The sequence below is a fragment of the Nothoprocta perdicaria genome, unplaced genomic scaffold (assembly GCF_003342845.1).
Source record: "Nothoprocta perdicaria isolate Ctin4 unplaced genomic scaffold, notPer1 scaffold_54, whole genome shotgun sequence".
Taxonomy (NCBI): Eukaryota; Metazoa; Chordata; class Aves; order Tinamiformes; family Tinamidae; genus Nothoprocta; species Nothoprocta perdicaria.
Genome location: NW_020455799.1, coordinates 2115620 through 2135161, shown reverse-complemented (window position 1 = coordinate 2135161; position 19542 = coordinate 2115620). Strand labels below are relative to the sequence as shown.

Here is a 19542-nt window from a genome sequence, read left to right as displayed (position 1 = left end):
ACTACTAGAAGACTTTCACTGATTTCAACTGGAGTTGAAAGACTTAGCAGCCCTGAAAGTCTGTCCAAATTGCTGCCTATTCACATCTATAATCTCTACCCACTCTTTAAAATGTTGGAATTAGTCTTTATGGTCCTATGTTTATTTTTATGAGGAAAAAAAATTGTTCAATTTATTATATATGGAAGGTACCAAAAATACAATATCCTTATTATTGCTAAGAGTTATATAGGAACCTATCCCATTAAAATCATTGAAATAATTTATGACATTGAAATTTATTGAAATTTCATTTAAATTTATGCCAAAATGTACCACCAGTCTTCTATGGCACTGTTTAATTGTTATTTATATATAAATATTTTTAGGAGTCATATAGCCTGCCCAAATTGTAAAGTAATGGTCTGTTTATACTTGAGACTGGCCACTTCAATATCCTTTTCCACTCAAGTGTGGAATAGTGGTGAAACTGGCCATACACGCCAGTCCTGCCAGCATGCCAGCTTTTAGCCACTGTACCAATCTGAAGTGCCGGGCAACACTTCACAGAGGCAGCTAATCATTATTAATTCCTTTAGAATTCATTGCAATAACGTCAATCATGGTGAACTCATTCGGTATTAATATGGATGTAATGTGAAAATGAATAATGCACACAAGAGTTTTTATACTCCTATTGTAGAAAAATAGTTATGAACAGTGTATTTCTCTTTCCATCGTCAAATCAGAGCTACCGAGGGATTTTCTATCAATTACCTTCATCATCATTCCAGCTGAAATCTTGTCAGAGCAAACATATTTCAAAGGATTATATCCAACTCCATTACAGCATTCTTCACTCTTTGGAATAAGTTCAGTCTCACAGCATTTTACTGGCACTTGGTCATTCTTTCTCACATGTGCTAAGGACTCACCACTGGAACCTGAGCAGCATATGGTATCTGACATATTCACATATTCCTGTCCACAACAGAACATCCCTGAAACAACAAAACATTAAATCTGAATATGAAATGTAAACAATAAATACAAAGGTAGGAAAGGAGAAACCTCAAGAGTACAATCAAGTTTGGCAGAAAACCAACCTGGGATAACAGCTGGAATTATGAAGAATTAGCTAAAGTGAGATTAAACTCTGATTATGAAGTGACTCAAGTGAAACTCTAACTTCTAGATCTGCTTGAAAAAAAAAAAATTGTAGGAATAAAGAGGGGTCCCCCAGAGTCAACTTACACCATTTATGGACTTGTGGAAGGACCTCTGCTATGAAATATCATACCTGCGTATGGTGCACAGCAAGTCAAAGATAGATATACTGCAGAATGTAGAAATTCAGAAAGCTTCTGTATATTTTCCAGTCTTATTCATTTCCCCTTATATGGGCAGTCTTCCAACCGGTGAATATTGGTATTCCCCAGAAGTTTCACATTATATTTAATGTCTTAAAGTGGACATTAATATTACATTATAGAACTGAATAGCTGATTTTCTAAATACCAACACTAAAGTTTCAGTTCTCTAACAGGAAGAAGTTAACATCTAAACATAATTCTAATTTCTATGGTGGGTCTGATAACCTGTCAAAATTAATTTCACAGACTTCCTCTATTTTATTTTAAAATGAAAAGCTCATCATAGCCAGGATTTACATGCATGATTTTGTAATTGTAAATTACCATTTTGGACCTCCATACCATGTGAAGGGGTAAGTTCTCACTCTGAACTGAATGCTACTACCACTTCTAAAACTAGAGATGAAATAGATGTTGTTATTAATCCAGCCACAAACCTATCCTACAAAAAAACAGGGCTGTGCTATACATCTACAAAATAATCTGTACTTAACAATTTCTGTAGTAGGCAGATATTTAAAATACACACAAAAGAAGTAATTTTATACTCATGGCCATTTATTATAGCAAATTTCTCTTGGAAAGTCATACATAAAGAAAATTACATTTTAAGTATTCAGAGCATTTCATTCAAATCCCTGGAATGACTTAAAAGAGTAAAGTTACTGGCATACATTATCTATGTTCAGGACCGATTCCATTCACAGAAATCAAACTGGGTTCACCAGCTTTCCGAGAGGAAAATACTTCCTTCTGCTCACTCCATTTTTCCAAATCATCCTAGGATCCCACCATATCATAAGGAGAAAATTAATGCAGAAAATGACTCAATTCAGTACCAGTACTCAGAGAGCCCTGAGGGACTTCTGACAGGCAAAGTAAAATTTTGATAATGACCTGTTTTTCTATTGACACAAACAAGGCTGTATTCTTTCACTGCGAAGCTCATCTTTGTTTAACTGAATTAAATTTTTCAGCCAAGATTTCACTCGCATAACAAGAAGTGACTCCCTTTCTAGTTTCTTTGGTAAACCATTACTTCTTTAATTATTATCAACCTTGTTCTAGCGTGATAAATTGCTAATTACTTAATACCCTAATCAGCGTTCATTCTTTGCACAGATAAACTGTGACAGCGCCATTAATTTAAATAGTAATTTCACTTAATGGCCAGAACGGCACACCAGATTTTTATGCAGCATTTTCTGAAGACTGCATCCATCACTGCGATATTCTGACATAAAGATGTCTGACGTGCACTAACTCACTTAGGGCGAGCAGATGTTGCGGAGCAGAGTTTGGTAGTAATTCCCAGCCTGCATCACTTCAGCATCAATGAGCTGCGGGGAAAGGCGGCGCGGGACGAGCTCCTCGAGCGCCGTCACGCCGCCTTTGACCTCTGCCCAATTCGTCACTTGCAGCCCTTGACTCCCGAACCTTGACACCTCCAACGCACGACTTTAAATATGCGCCCAGGAAGAAAACACAAACAGGACCCCATAACGCTGCTAGATCGATTTGCCTTCTAGAAATCACTTCGTTCAATTGCTTAGGGAGCCAGAAATTCCTAAAAAGCCTCGTTGGATTCAGCAAAATATCAATAAAAACAAGATTTTGTTTGCAAATCAGTTGGAATGCATGTGTCGTGATTTATATATTTATGTTTCACCCACATTTAATGCATTGCGGCAAAAAGAAAATCCATGGGCTGGAAAAGACACTTCTGGCTAACAGTGATTTCTGTCAACAGTTATTTCATGTTCATACCCAGCAAGTGAAAAAATTTACAAACATAGCTGAGTGATGAATTACTAATTTAGTAAATCTGCAAAAGCAGTGCTTTCAAAAGGGGGAAAAAAAAAGAGTATTAAAAGGCTTAGCCTTTGGAGCCAGAATAGAGGATCAACACAATGCGGAGCCAGTGTACATTGCAAACTACTCCAGAAATCCTTGGCTTACATGTGAGCATTGCAACTATTAGAAAATGGGAACCACAGCAATATAAAACATCATCCTTCATGATCCCAGGATGTCAGTACAGGGGCATTTGGTTGGCCTTTTTCTTTTTTTCTTTTTTTCTTTCCTTCCTGTTTTAGAGAGAGGAAAACCAGGAGAGGTTTTAGGTCGCATGATGCTTCCAAGCCAGGAAAAGGCAACCTTGGGTAATCCCTGTGCAGCAGTGGGGCGCACACTGGCACCACTGCCAGCCTTTGCCAGTAGGTGTCTCTCTGGTCACCCCAGCTACATAAGGCCATCATGGGGTGACAATAGAAAAATAAAATGGAGAAGAAATTAAGGAGAGAGCAAGAGGAGATGGAAATAATACCTCTTGTTGCAGGACAGACTCTCCCCAAAAGCAGTTCAGTGGTAAGTAAAAAGTTCTACTGTTCAAGCCCTTCAGCCAATGTATGCTGCACTCTGGCAAAAACATGCAGAAAAACACTGCAAAAATGTGTTTCTTGCAATAGAAACAGTTACCTGAAACAATAAGGCTTTGTACAACACATGAACTTTTAGGCATTTTGTTTTTCTCTGATTTATTTTCAAGAAAATAGAGCTTGAAGACAAAAGCTTTAATCTGTCATCATGTTTTTAAACATGGCATCCACTGCCAGCTACAAAACAGATCATCAGAAGCATTTCAGCTTTTGCAGAGGGCTGCCCTTTACCTCTACCCCTTTTAGACAGTGAGAGCAGCTTTCCAATTACTACTTTCTTGCAAAATTCTACTTTCCCATTTGCCAATGATAAGTAAATTATGTTTTTATGTGATAGTATTTTTTTCCATTAGATTCATTACAATTATAGGGATAGAGGGCAAATAGATTTTGTGCCTGGTTTGTGCGTTTTCATGATATAGCTAGCAAGGCTGAACTATGCTAAGAAATAAAGCAAAAACCTACTGAGTACGATGTATATGATATGATAAGAAATCACAGTCTATTCCATGCTTAATGCAAAGTAATGTGATCTCTTTTCAACTGTGGCACAAATTCATAATTCAAAAATGTATTTGTGTTCAGCTATATGATGACTCCAAGCATAAAGACCTCACAGCAAACCTGTGAATGATAAAAGCTACTTTTTTTCTTTTTTAATAGACAAAAAATTATCATTGTGATCCATTCTCAAGAAAAATGATGTAAATGACAGATTGCTAGAGCTTAACACCTTTTAAAAAGAGGGATATAAAGCTTTTAAAAATATATATATTTAAGAAAAAAAAAAACCTGTTAAGAATACATATATACTGAAATGAAGAACATAACTTTCATCCCAAGATACCTGTATTACACTCCTACACAACTCATCTGTCCAGAGAGAGCAGTAAAAACATAAACGCTACCCCAGCAGTTCTGTTCCAACAGCATCTGTTAATTCACTCCATTTATAAAATACATATTGACAAAGACAACTGAACTGGGACCAGGGAGATTTGATTTGGTGTGAGAAAGTCAATTCAATGTGATTTTGTTAAAGGGCTCCTGCAGGCAAATAAAAGAGTTTAAGTAATAAAGTACATAAAGAGATGTTTTATGAGCCAGCCCCGTCTGGTGGCAGCCATACAATGCAGGGCTGGGAAGAGGACCTTACTCAGAGCTGTGTTGTGAGACCTGTGTAGGTGCTGTGGAGCTAAAACCCATGTGGGGCTCATGGAACACCCCACTGCAAGGGAAAAGTGGCACACAAACCCCGGCACACATTGCAGTGCCTCTTTGGTTCGGCCCTTTCTGACAGCTGACACCAAACTAAGGTACTTCTAAAATCACAGTGGCACAAGGAGCCAGTGAATGCAAAAATATAAACTGAAGAAAGAGCTGTTTTTTAGAGAAAGGAGCTCAACCTTCAAACCTGGATAGCTAAATTAGTTATACAGCTAGATACTGGTCAAACTGGCATTCCATCGTAAAGGCCCTGCACCACAAATCTTAGTACACGAGCTAGAACTGACTGCTAAACTGACATTATTCCCATGTTTAGGAATTGGGCTTCCCTTTTTGATTGCAATCATCAGACTGAGAAAACCCGAGGCTAATGGTATATAATTTCTCTAAAAACTGCAGAAAATATGGACATATGATAATACCTGAATGGAGTTTGTATTAATAAAAGGAAAGTTCATAACATGCATTAGAGAAACGTCCAGTGCAAGAGGTTAACGTGTGAACAGGATACATCAGCGAACAGGTGACTAGAATGAGGTAGCATTTTTGTATTTCTTAAATAGCAATGGGCTATACTGTATTTTACTGTATGTGTAGATGTGCATGTGAGGAACGTCTCCCATTCAACAACATGATCATCTTGAACTCTTAGGTAGCTAACCACGTATCTGCAGAGCCTATGGAAAATCCCTATGGGAAGCACTGTGGCTGGCTGACTTTAACCTCAGCATTAGTCTTCAGGAGGAGACAGGTCTTTCTTGACTGCACAACTGAAGACAGTGCACATCTATTTTCTGGAGTGTCTCCCAACCTCCAGCTTTTTGACAAAGATGAAGAGTTATCATAAGTTATCACAAGCTCACTCTTTTTGTGTCCACCAGCATGGCAGAGTAAAGCTCTGCAGTAGCTCAGCATAATCACCTTAAAATCGAGTGTGTCACTGCTGAATGGCTAATATTACAGGAGATCTAGAAAGATGAATACCTCCACATTCTCTTTTTCTTTTTTTTTTTCTTGAGTTTACCTGCAAGAGGTCTGTGCACAGTCCCCTTTTCTTCGTCACCGCAGCAAACCATGTCTGTACTTATCACTTCACCACCACAGCACTGCTGATTAAAACTGTCATGGAGTGACCCACCACAGCAGATTTGATTCCCTGATGTGGAGTAAGGCATTCCCTGGCAGCAAGAGTCACCAATTCCAACTGAAACTCTGTTTTGCTCTTCGTTAGGGCAACATACTTCTCCTGTCAATTTAAGAACAAAGTCAAAGATTTTAGGCACATACAGCTCTTGAAATGCATGAAAAGGCTTTAGCTGATAGCAACAAGTATTAGTCTGGGGCTGCAAACCAGTAATGTCATGTACAAAATTTTCCACTTGAAGGCATAGAATCACTTGGTGCTTCAGAATGCTATACAATTTTATTTTTAATTGTAATAATAATTAAAGAAACATGCATTCATGAATTCAGGGCTAAAACTCTGTAGGACATCAAAATGCTAGAATGACAAATACAAATTGAGAAGTGCAAGAAAAATTATGTTTGTAAATATAGTAATTATACAGCAGAAAACTTGTAACTATAGGCATATAAGTATACAGTAAAGAGAGTTCATTCTTGCTATGATTAACAGAATAGTCTACCTATTTTCAGTAAAAATTTACTTGTCTCTTCAAAGGTCATTCCAAACCTGTTTGAAAGGACAGGACGGATATGTCTTACTGAGAGGGTGTTTCACAGTCATTCAGATTTTCATCTCCAAAAGAATTTAAGGGTTGAGCCAACTCTAAACATCAGAAAACACCACCAAGTTCAGTGCTGTTGGTTGCTACTTAAGCAAGAGCATCTCTGTCTTTGCAGGACAAGGCCATAGGTAGGACTGTCCTATGAACAGAGTGGATGCTGATTACACTGGAAACAAAACTCCTTGCAAAAGGCACTAATTTTCATTCACTACTGTCTGCACTTCATCTGAACCGGTGCTCCAAGTGTTAAGTGACTGCATTATCTTTCTGTTGGAAGGCTTTCCGTGGCTCAGAACATTGTTGACGCAAAACATGGATGAATAAGGAAAGAGTTATTGTTTTTAGTGATGGTGACTAAAATATTTGGATTCCCAGTGGTTTGTTGAGATGCATTTTGGTTTTTTAGACCCATATTTCTTGATGCAAATAATATGTTCAGATCTTTTCCTCTCAAAGTTTGAGAATAAATACTTAAAAGAATATTCTTCTTAAAAGAAAAATACTTATTCTGCTCTAAAAATCTATCCTCCCATCTTAATTCTGGGATGTATGTTTGTATTTCTTCCCACACTAGTGTTTTAGAAACTGAGATTCCTGCCTTCCTAATTTGTAATCTTCTTGCCTTCAGCACAGTGTGTTTCCGTACATCTAGAGCTATCAAGCTGGCCAAACAACATCTGGGAAATATGTATGCTTAGAGAATTTCCTGTATAAATAACTTTATCAAATAAAGTCAATAATAAACAAAAAAAGATGGGAATGAATTTTTAGGATATAATAAATATAATCTGCTTAGATTCTTCATCGTGTTTTTCTGCATTCCTCAGAAACTAATTTAGTTACTACACAGAGAAAGTATTAAAACAGAGAATGTAGCTTATGTCTATCAGAAATAAAACTGTTTTTTAAAGAACTATTAGACATAAGACACAAAGGATCAGTAACCTTCTCATTAACCTCTCAAAATGGGATCCATTCCAAGCTTGGCTTGAAAATGTTCTCTCTCTGAAAACTACCAAGCAGTCTTGCCAGTTAATTGTTATCCTTATCAAAGAATGACCCACATTAACATTTAGCTTGGGGTTATTAGCATACTTATAAAAATAAAAAAGAAAAAAAAAAAGAAAAAATGACCAGTATTGTTCATGTTGCTGCCTTTTAGAGAGTGAAAGAAGAGAATGCAGTAAATATACTTAGAAAAATGCTTAAAATCATGTTCAAATATCCAATGTTTCCTGCTTGTAGACTGCTGAACAGAAACTTTCATATATAAGATATTTTGTTTCACTGTACTTTTCTTTCTTGATGTAAGCAACATTAAGCCAGCTAACAGAGACCACTGGATGGGGACAGAGGTCACAGTATAATCTTTCCATTTCAGTACATTGAGATTAATGAGGCCAACAAAATAGTCTTGCCTGGTTCTTCCACGTGATAACATTTCTCTGATGACATCATGGAAGGCGTTCTAATATTGTGATATATGAATTACTTTCAAAAGATCAGAACTTGGGATGTGCTGAATGTGTTGGCAAGAACTCAATATTTCTGAGTCTAGGGAACGTGTGCCAACTCACGAGTAATGGAAGCATTTTAGCTCCTGACCTGACAATTGTCTACAAAGAGATATATGCTCTGAGCACTGCCCCCTGAAAGGAATCTCCTCCCCTTTTTCTTCCTTTCTCCCTGTCCAACAAAAAACATTTAATAATAATAATAATAATAATAATAATAATAATAATAATAATAATAACAACAATAAAAACCCTCTGAACAACAGAAGTGCAGTTTTGACAGGTTCCTAAACTGTCCTGAGAATAAAAGAGGGTACTCCATAGCCTTAAGAAAAGGATAAATTTCCACCAAAGGTAATATATGTGAGATACTTAGTTTGATCTGTAGTGTGGGTAGAAACAAACAGCAGAACATGACCAAACAAGTAGAAATGAACTAGTCTCTCATATCAACCCCAAATACTGACAACTCTTCCGTAAAAGAAATGGTTAGGGAAAAATCACATGAGGTCAAGTCAAGCAGAGAACTAAACTGCACCACTAAAAGGGCCTGATGGTGTTTCTATTAAGCAGAACTGCCCTCCCCATTATGCAGCAGTTACTGCAATTAAGTATAGTTTGGCATAAATTAGTTCTCTGGGAAATGACCCAATCATCAGGTTTTATCAATTAAGCCTTTTTTTTTGTGTGTGTGAATGGAGTATACTGCGTTTAGGAGGAAAAAGCCAGTGCAATTCTCTTCGCTTATCCCACTAAGCTCAAGTCTAGAAGACATCTAGAAGTACTGATAAATTGCACATTTATTGCTATACACACTCATTCTCTTTAACAGATACACCAGTGTTGTGGTTTTGTTTCTTTCGAGCACTTCAAAGTAGCTGCCTCTTACCTGCTAATACCTTAGCGTAATAACCCCCACAGCATTGATGTTTTGGTTGCACAGCCTGTATCTGACCGCCACAGCAAACTCCTGACGAATTACGAATAAATGGAGTGTACTTCTCCTCGCAGCACTCGAAGCCAGGTTTGCTATCATGCAGAATCCCGTTACAACAGACCTAAAAGTAGTTTATAAAATCGGTAAGGCAATATCTATTAAAGACAACGTAATGTTTTCACTGACAAAACAATGTACACGAAAACACGTACAACACATCATTGTACTGATACTGATATGACTGCAGACAAATAAAACATAACATGGCTAAAGTCCTACGCCCTCCAGCATTGAAGCATTAGGCTTCAATAAACTACTGTACATCTGACAGAATGCTGCTATTTTGTGGTCTTCAGCCATCCTGCACCTTAATAAAATAGTCCATTAATATGAATCATCTTCATATGCCTTGCAGGCATTCTGAGTCACTCAATGTTGAATATTATTGCAATATCTCACCCTATCTTTTTCTTTTCACCCAATTCTTTTTATTTATTTATTTAGCCATTTATGATGAGACATGTCATATGAGTCCCTTACAAATAATAGAAACAGGATTTCCCAATATGAGCTCTTGGGTCTTCTTTTACATTAAAATAAGTGGAATTGTCTTCCTATAACATATGATCACTTATTTATGACCACAGCTCTTCAGACAATGTGATCTTGACAGAATACCATTTATATAAGGATCTCTTTTTTCAAAATAAAATTTACATGGAAATGAATTTTGAAAAGGCCTTTTAACTGTAGCCTCCTTTCTAGGTGCTGTCGAGAAAATTATATGCTTGAACAATCAAATAATTATTTGTATACTTACTCCTGCGCAGATAGAGTGACACACTGTATACATAACAAATCACACAGAACAGTCACTGGAATCATTGTAAAAAGTAACCTCAGAACCCGCAGCCAGTGCACCGTATATCAGCTAGACTGATGCCTCTTATGCTTAGATGGAAAATGCCACTGGTAGAACAGCACAAGTACTTAAACAGTGGAGTTCCTGTCTTTTCTCTTCGCATAGAGCACTTCCCAACCTTTATTGTAATCATGTTCTAAATCAGGTCATCTTAGCAGCAGAATGAGATGGAAAAAGTTCCTCTGGAAGGACTTTTTATCTACCAAGGCTCAAGACATTGACTGATATGTTAAAAGTAAAGAATTAAATAGGATCGCAGTAAGAAATCCTAAATGTAACATATATTACATTTATAATATTAACAAAGTGTATAGAGGCAAGAAAAAATATTTATTATGTTACTGTATTCAGTAACAAATTCCTTCTGATGTCTACATGAACACATCACTATCTGTTTTGTTCCCTTTTGAAAGGTCTTTACTCATTCACCCTTGGGAGGATTTCATTTCTGAAGTTACCCTTTGACAGATATAACCCCAAATTAACATGGCATGGAGTTGAAGGTATTCTTGTCTTCACACTGTATTTTGAGGTTTTATAGCCTCATATGCTTTGAATTGTTCCAGTTTTCTGCTTGCCAACACACTTCTTCATTCAGCATCTGTGTTTTAGACCGCTGACCTAGTTGAATTTTGTCATTTTCTGCTCAAGAATATGGAGTCTCTGTAGATCCCATTATAGTATTTTGCTGTCCACCTTGTCACTGGTAATATAATCCAATCTATGAATTTAATTAAGTCACTGGTTCTTTTTTCCAGATCATTAGTTAAGATGTCAGCTAAAACTCACTTTTGGACATCTTTTCTGCTTCCGATACTTTTTTTTTTTTTTTTTTTTGACTGGCATGTAATCCAGGCTGATTTTTTCTTAATTTCTAGTTGGCTCCAAAGTACCTGGATTACCTCGTCTCTCTACACTTCCAGGCGATTTAAAGGCATTTTTGACAATATCAGATCAAGTAGTATTGTGCTAGTGTACTCAGAGTAAACTACATTCAGAAATAATTTTTGATAATTCTAGAGAATGTCCTCTGCTCTTTTACTCTATGCTTAGCTTGAGACACCAGAGCCAATAAATGCTCTATCTACCCTCATGAAGGAGGTCAGAGACACATTCTTTAAACATTCTTGGTCCCAATTTCTGTGCTCTTTGGGATTGTGCTTCACTCTGTGATCTAACTCATTTTCTTTGTTTCTTTTCATGGATCTCATTTGTCATTCCCATCCTTTTTCCTTCTTTTCACCATCCTCCATGGACACTATCCAGATTTCACCTGAACACTGTCCTCCTGCTCCATGCAGATTTAAAATAAAAAGCCCTGCACATCCTGCATTACTGAGGCTTGAATGCTTGAGTAGTCATTTTAATTTCCATGAGATGTTTTCGGTTTCAAGAAAAGCTTCTTCTCATGTCAATCCTCCACAGAAACACTGTTCTGCATATTTCACACAAATATTGGGAAGGGCATTTTATTACTTATTGCAAAGCATTCTGAGTGGAAAATGATTTGTAAGAATGTATTATCACTAGTGTCTCCTTTTTTCCCCTTGAATTCCCTCAAAAAAATCATCAATTGAACACCAACCTAGGTTTCAATAGTTTCAGCAATTAGTTTTCCTATTTAAAACTGATTCTTAAATCCCCAGAATTTCTTAGGATCTCAAATATAACTTCTAAAAAGAGGTCCAGTCAGCCCTAAAGCACATTATCTGGCGTTACCAACTGATATAGTTGGTGCTATTATTATGTAGCTCCATAACATCCTCTGCAGTCAGCTGTAAATTGTGAAATAACACTTTTTTGGCAGTCCTCTAAAGACAGTTATTTACTATCCACATTGATATTCAGCCCAAGGATTCTGCATTATCAATCCATAAAATAAAATGCATTCAAGTAATGCTAAAATTATGTCATAGACAAAGAAGAAAAGCAGATAGATTGAAAGTTATAGTGGTTAAAGGTCATTATTATCTCATCCTCTTAGATCTAAAAGTGACAGTCCAAATTGGGTGTTCCACTGTTACCCTGTATGAGGAAGCAGAATCCTTGCAGTGTTCAGATAGAGCGACACCAACTCAAGCACATCTGAAATCTCACCCTCGAGCAGAGTGTGGCATAGGCTTCCTAAGGTCTTCATTATCTGTGGAAATGACACACAAGCCTTATCCTTACCCACCATGGGAGCCCTTAAAATCATTGGTAGGCTGAGTTATTCACAAATCAATGCTGCAGTTGTGCTACCATTCCAGCACACAACAGGATGGTGACCCAGGAGGCCAGGCACTGGAAAGAGCCAGCCATAAAGGCTAACATGAGAAAGATCAGCTAGCCACGGCACTAGCCCAGAATAAGATAACACAATTTTTTAAAACAATTTTAAAAAATACTTTGAACTTAATCTATGCAATCCCTTTTTTAATTAAAATTGTGTCATCCTTAATCTGTCTGCTTGCTGAAGACTTTGCTGAAGGATATTATCTAGCCTTATGGACACATGCCAGTTGAGCTAGGACTGATGTACTCAAACAAACAGATGTGCTAGGCAGCCATGTTTATCCTTCTTGTCAAACGCTTGCTGCCAGAGCCAGTTTGTGCAATAGCAATTCACAAAACACTCTAAGGAATTCCTATTAGCTACTAGAGTTCATTAAAAATTTCTGCCTGTGGAGCAAACACCAGAGTAATGATTGACCCATCATGTTCTCATGTGAGAGGGAATATTTTAAATTAGCAAGAATCATTCTTTTTTACTTATATTATCCCCAAAACTATATGAAATTCTGTTCTTTTTTTTTTTTTTTTTTTTTTTTTAAATCTTGTTATACTTCTTTGTCCTTTCACAAACTGCTTTTCCCATTTAGCAGTTAGTTCTTCCTTAGATCAAAAATCTACAGTCTCCCTGTGATTCTGTTAAATCTCTGCACATTATCTTCATAAAACAAGTTTCATTTCATGTTTTTCAGATGTGTTGCAACATACATTATACTTCAAGCATTCTTTTTCAGAGCTTCTCCAAGCCTGAAAGAACTTGCACTATACTGCTAGTGTTAATAGTAAATCTCACATAAATAGTAACGACCTATCCCTCATTAGCATCTATTGTGCTAGGTTTCATTCCTGAAAACCATGTTTGTAAAGCTAAATTTAAAGCCATAGTTTTAAAGAAATTTTAATTCTTAATTAAAGAAATGAGTCTTGCTGGTACTTTTAAGAAATGGCCCATGTGATGAGCAAATGTGATAAGCCTGTACTTCCTAGCAATAGAGTTATAATTCCATTCCATTTCTTCATTAAGATCAGATTTATGTTGCTCACTTGTTGCTACTGAAAATAAAAAGTACTCCAACTATTAACATTTGCAATCAGGACCTTCGGAGGCACTGAACTGTAACTACTGTATCTTATTGTTATGCTCATACTCATGAGCCATTGTATACTGAAGGTTTTAGCTTTAATGCCACTATTTTAATTACATCTGTTTAATTATTTTTACTGCATCGGCCTCGTTATTTTCAGAGTTCATCTTGGAATCCTAGTGACAGCAGAAGGCAGGTATAGTAGCCACATGGATAATGAAGGAATGCTTTCAGTATTGCTACTGAGCTTATCCTTTCTGATGCATGAACTTTATTGTCAACTGAAGTACATCTCTGAGACCTCACAGTGTATTCTGTAAACTGATGTTTGGTTTGAAATTAAAAATATGAAAAAAAATATGAAATTAGTCATAAGACTATAATCTCTGCTATTATGTAACATTATAGGCAAAAAAATCCTATTTTTTTTTCTGCATCCAGGAGATATAAATTCACCCAAGTCTAATAACAAGCACTAGAGTAAGGACACCAGCCACAGTGTTTCATTAAATTTTGTTATAATAACAAAGATTCTTAACATTGAACCAGAGTGTCAGAAAACTACAGTGCTAGAACCAAGAAATGAGGATTTGATCCAAAGCCTATTTAAAACAATGTGAATCTTTTCTGGTCTTCATTAGACTTAATATTAGGCCTAGATGAGTCCATGAATGTGCATGTGCACATCTTCCCTGTACTGAAAAGGTCATTTGCTCTTTTAGAGATTCCCAAGGTAGCTCTGAACAAGTCGGTTTGTTTACACAGCACAGCGCTGTGCAGAGATACTAACTGGGATCTCAAACGCAGCATACATATACTAGGGCAGCTCTGCACCCTGGCTAATTAGTGCTGCCCTTTTAACAAAGCAATGCTACTGAATTAGCTGGAGCTAATTCAGCCAATGTTAGCTCAAGAGTCCCTGCATCCCGCTCTGCTGTGCGGTGAAAACACAGCCTTGCATTCCTGCTACTGCAACATTGAAGTTTGCATGGAGAGAGGGGAAAGTATTTTGGTGATCTATCATGCAGGTAAGGAACAGTAACAAGTCCTTCCCATGTGTCACTGCACTGATGCTGCCAAGTATCACCCATAAACTTGTAAGGAATTCCCAAGCAGACTCCCAAATTATCTTTTGTATAAATGGCCTAGCTCTCCTCTCACTTTACAGTTAGAAATTCAAGGAAATTGTAAGAATGAAATCAGACACACTGTAACTTGGATACAAAGTGCAATAAATAAACCAAGGATAAGATCAAGTCTCCTTTTAGAGAAAACCACAACCTGTTTGTCTATCCGAACTACATACATATACTTTAAATGCCTTCTCTGACTAATCTATCATCAAATCTGATATGCATGAAAAGACTATCTGTGTAGAAAGATATTTACACATGTAAAAAGAATGTAAAGCAGGTTAAATGAATAACAAGCATTTTTATAATTATTTTGGCTCATAGAGAGCACTGTAGACATGAAATAGAAAGAAATAGAGAGTTTCAGTAATCTGTTAAGTTTACTCATTACATCTACTCTGTCCTAATGAAAGCCTAGCTCTCAGGAGTCGGACAGAGCTCTCAATTTAGTAGCGGAGATGCAGCAGCTGGGATATGAAAGTGCTTTGAATGGCTTCAAAGCAGCCACTTCCAAAGGACGAGTTCCAATCACAGAATGCATTGTAAGAGTTAAAGTTAGCAGTAACTTCTTGGCAGTCCCCAAATGGAAAGCAAAAATAACATAGGCTTGCAGCAGTATTGTTGCTCCTGCTGGAGAACGCTACCTCCACAGGTCAGAATTGAGTCATACTGGTTTGATCAGAAAGATGTTGCTACATTTGTTCAGTAGAAAAATGAAGGACTTCATTCTCCTTAGCTAACAATTGACAATAAACATGCACAATTAAAAAATAAAATGAAAAACACTGTTAAAACATCATCCATTTAGACAGATGTCATTTATTTTCCTAAATATATCCAGTAGGCCAATATGGTAAACCAGATGAAGTATCAGGAGGCGAATTTTGAATGAGTCACCTATAAAAATTACTTTTCTTTCATTTTATGTATGTATGCTTTGATCAGTTTTCTATGGTTTTCCAGGCATATCTTATATTTTCATTACCTAATCATATAGGACACATTCCTAATCATGGTCTCTGACTACCATGTGTAAAGAACAGAGAGATAAATTGCCCTGTACCTATGAGGCATAATGGGGTATAATAACACTCCATTACAACAAAAGAGAAAAGCTACTTAAAAAAATAATTTTAAAAGTTCGCAGTCAATAAAAATAAATGGATACCCCAAGCTCAAAGTTACTATAAACTTGCACAAAAATAAGTAGGTATGGAGGCGGAAAAAAAAAAAAAACCTCTAAATTAATGCAAGTTTAACTCATCCACAAACCAAGAGATCTGCAAAAATATCTAAGGCAAAGTCCAATATATTTCCCTTTTAGAAACAAAAGCTGCCCATAATTTACCTGCAAGGTTTCAGAAATACATGTGTATAGTACCGCTTTCAAGGCAACCCAAAAGCTATAGCTGTGTCAGCTGGAATAATTTATATTTTGATCTGAACCCCTCAAATAACTCACTTCCTTAATTACTGTCTTGTCTGACAGGGAATCTTGTGAATATATATTGTTTGCTTTAGTCACTGAGCATGTGATGATGCTTTTGACAAATAGGAACACTACTTCATTACATTAAATCTTACCTTCCAACTTAAGAGTTTTCTACCTCATTTGTCAATAAAAACCATTACAAGCTCCTACTATGCTATTGATCCTCCTCCTAAACAGGAACTAATATGAAGATTAACCTGAAAATGGCCATAATTTAAAACCCCATCTGACAAATCACAATGGATCCCATTCAGAGCTGCTCATCATTGTCATGTAATAACCACCCACTTGTAGCTGAATCTAAATAGATTTTCTGTACAGCAGAATCTAGTCACTCAATCAAGGAAAAAACAAAAAAAAAAAGCTGGTCACTCTAATAACCACTATTTACCATGAAGATTCTGAGGAATGATTCCACACAGGGAGAAGAGATTTCTTCATAGTTTTGAAGTTCTGTATACACCCAGGGACCTTCCTATGGCCTTTTGGTGGTGCAGTGTGATCACTTCATGCTAGTGGAATCATATAAACTACCATCATGATTTTTAGACGGTAGGAAATGAAAATGATCTGTAGATTCTCTCCAAAACTGCATTATTTCTCCAAATAGAATTGTTCATGTAAAACACATTCATAAGTGCTAACCAGTTCAAAAAGGCATTTCTTCTGAAAGGAAAAATAATCAGGAACCACAGACACTTGTCATCAGCATTCTTCTATGTCCATTGCTAGAGATTTTGACACAGCTATCCATATATTCAACTCAAAAAACCAATTAGATTTTAAAATGTTTCCAGAAATGCATCAGAGCCTAGATCTTAAAACATCAGAGATGTAGAACCCTCCACTTCTATTCCTCTTGTGACTAAAGAGGCTTGACTTGCATACTCATTCCTGAAAGTATGATTTTTTCTTTAAATTTCTGTCTTAAGAATACACACATACCTTCCGCTCTGGATGATAGCATTCTTCTCCACAGATATTTTCATGCTTTTTACATTGTAGAGAGATGCATATTCCGTCAGTTTTGCTGCTCCTTGGACTCCTTCCTGGTGTACACCTCTGCCATGCTTTACGCAAGAGATTATAGCCCAGGATAATGCCATTTGGTTGTCCTGGTGATGCCCAGTTGATTTGGAGAGACCTACAAAAACCAAAAATTAACATCTGCTAAATTATTTCAAGTAACACTGGTATTTGCTGATACTTGCATTGAAGTATTAGCCTACAATGGTTCCATTTTATACTGGCCATATAACATGAAATGTTTTGAAATGTTTAAAATTCTTTCTGGAAGGATTTTAATAGTTTCTTTAATAAATGAATATGTAAATAATAATTTTTAAAAAAAAGAAAAAAAAATGAATATTTGGTAACAGCCCAGAAAAGTGTTTCACGCATACTATCAAAAATCTTTAAATATCATATAAAAGTATTTTATCAAGCTGGCTTTTTGCCCATTTCAACCAAAGGTAGGATAAAGGACTCAAGACACTTTCTTAGTGCTACAGCAAAGATATAATTGCACTGTCGCCAAGACTGAAGTGGGCCACTCTCTCCTCAGATACCGGCCTGGACACGGAGGACATGCAAAGGATTGTCCCCTGCCTGTCAGCTCTAGCCAATGCAGTTTATTCTCATTGAACTCAGTCGCAATATGAAATTAATAGAAAGCAACATTCAACTACCAGGAAGATCATGAAACTTGAACTACACAAGTGCAAACACCTCCATCGGACGCACAATCTGATCTCAGTCTATAGGCAAATATTTTTGATTCTTTTGAAAACAATTTAATCATTTTTTTCCTCATTAATATAAAATCGTTACATTTTGAAAGTTTAGTAGTTTAGTTTTACTGCATCAATATGCAATAGTTCTGTGCATAGATATTTTTACTGACACCAAATTGGAAGTGAAAAATGCAATCTGACTCAAAATTTCTATCACAGAACAGAAAGCTACGACTGCATGAATCTCCCAGAGACTGTCCGTAATATAAAATACTGCTTTTGATTTCAGCTTCGATATCATACCACCCTCAATTTAAGACAGGAAGCATCTTAAGGAAAGAAAAGGAAAAAATATATATGCTAAATTGTAGTATGCCTGTCATTGCTGAAATGTAAGTTTTGGGCTCCAAAAATTACACTTATCATTAAAAAATTCTTTTTTATACATATATCAAAGATCTTAAAAATGACATTAGAAATAGAAATATACTCCTCTTGCATGCATATTTTCAGATGTACCAGTTTACATGGATATTCAAAGTAAAACTTGATTTCTCTCTTGCACAATCTCTCTGGATTATGGAGCTGCATATGGCTGCAGCTTTTTTCAGCATGACTTCCTTATTCAGACTGAGGGCAGAAGATGCCAGCGCATGACTTTTGCTATATGTAAATCAACAGGAGGATTTACAACATTTTTTGTTATTTACTATGCTCCAAATACCTCTTTTTAATCTCCAGGTCCCAATTACACAGCCACTATCAGAATGCCAGTGACATCATAAATTAGCATTAATTTAAAGTGAAAATGTTACAGTGAAACGGCAGCTGCTGAGATAAACTTTGACATCTTAATAGAATGAAAACAACCAAATTATTTCACTTCCTTGAGCTATAAAATGACCAGTACACATAGCAATAAGCATTTGGAGAATGGGAATTAATTTCACCTATTAGGAAATAACTTCACAGGTGACTTGTAGAGTCACCAATATTATTCCAAGGTCTTCATCTGAACCATAGACTTTATTACGTATTCTGTATATAGGTATTTTCTTGCTACGTATTCTACCGTATGTGTGCAAACACACACACACACACACACACACACACACACACACACACACACACACTCTCCTTGTATCTACATTTAGATAATGTTACAGTGTCTGACTTAAAAACATAAAAGCAGGAAAGCACATTGTAAAATTTTGGGGGGGAAAAAAAAGAGAAGGGCAAGACAGCTAATACTTTCGTTACTACCATTGCAAGATCCTCCTAGTCTTTGCACGCTATGGACCATAGCAGTAAAGAAAACAATTCTAGCCATATGATTTGTTTTCTATAAGTCTCATTAAGACCCTCAAGGGTAGATATTTCAATTAATGTGCCAGTTTTTGTGGTTTTACAAGTTATAGTTCTCTGAAAAAATATTATTAATTTGTCAAATAATTGATACTGATTTGGATGATTTGCCTTTGCTATAAATTTCAACATCTTTTTTCCTTTTAAAAAAATCAAACAATTTATTATTATTATTATTCAATGTACAGATACATATTTGGATGGGCACAGCCTGGCATCATATAAACCTAAAGTAGCACAGCTGAATCACATGGCACACAAGCATCCTGAGTAGGGCTGCTAAAAGGGTATGACTCTGTAGGACCTTCTAACCACAACTGAGTTC

General features: G+C 36.4%; 1 protein-coding gene across 1 annotated transcript in view; it reads right to left on the bottom strand.

Annotated features, from left to right (window-relative positions):
- The window catches only part of USH2A (usherin), a 336721-nt gene that overhangs the window by 73230 nt on the left and 243949 nt on the right, over positions 1-19542 (bottom strand). Inside the window, exons 47-50 of the mRNA XM_026048437.1 lie at positions 17065-17263; positions 9169-9337; positions 6042-6263; positions 757-980 (exon numbers count right to left, since the gene is read on the bottom strand). Of these exons, the coding sequence (XP_025904222.1) occupies positions 757-980; positions 6042-6263; positions 9169-9337; positions 17065-17263 (814 nt within the window). The remainder of the gene's footprint in view (positions 1-756; positions 981-6041; positions 6264-9168; positions 9338-17064; positions 17264-19542) is intronic.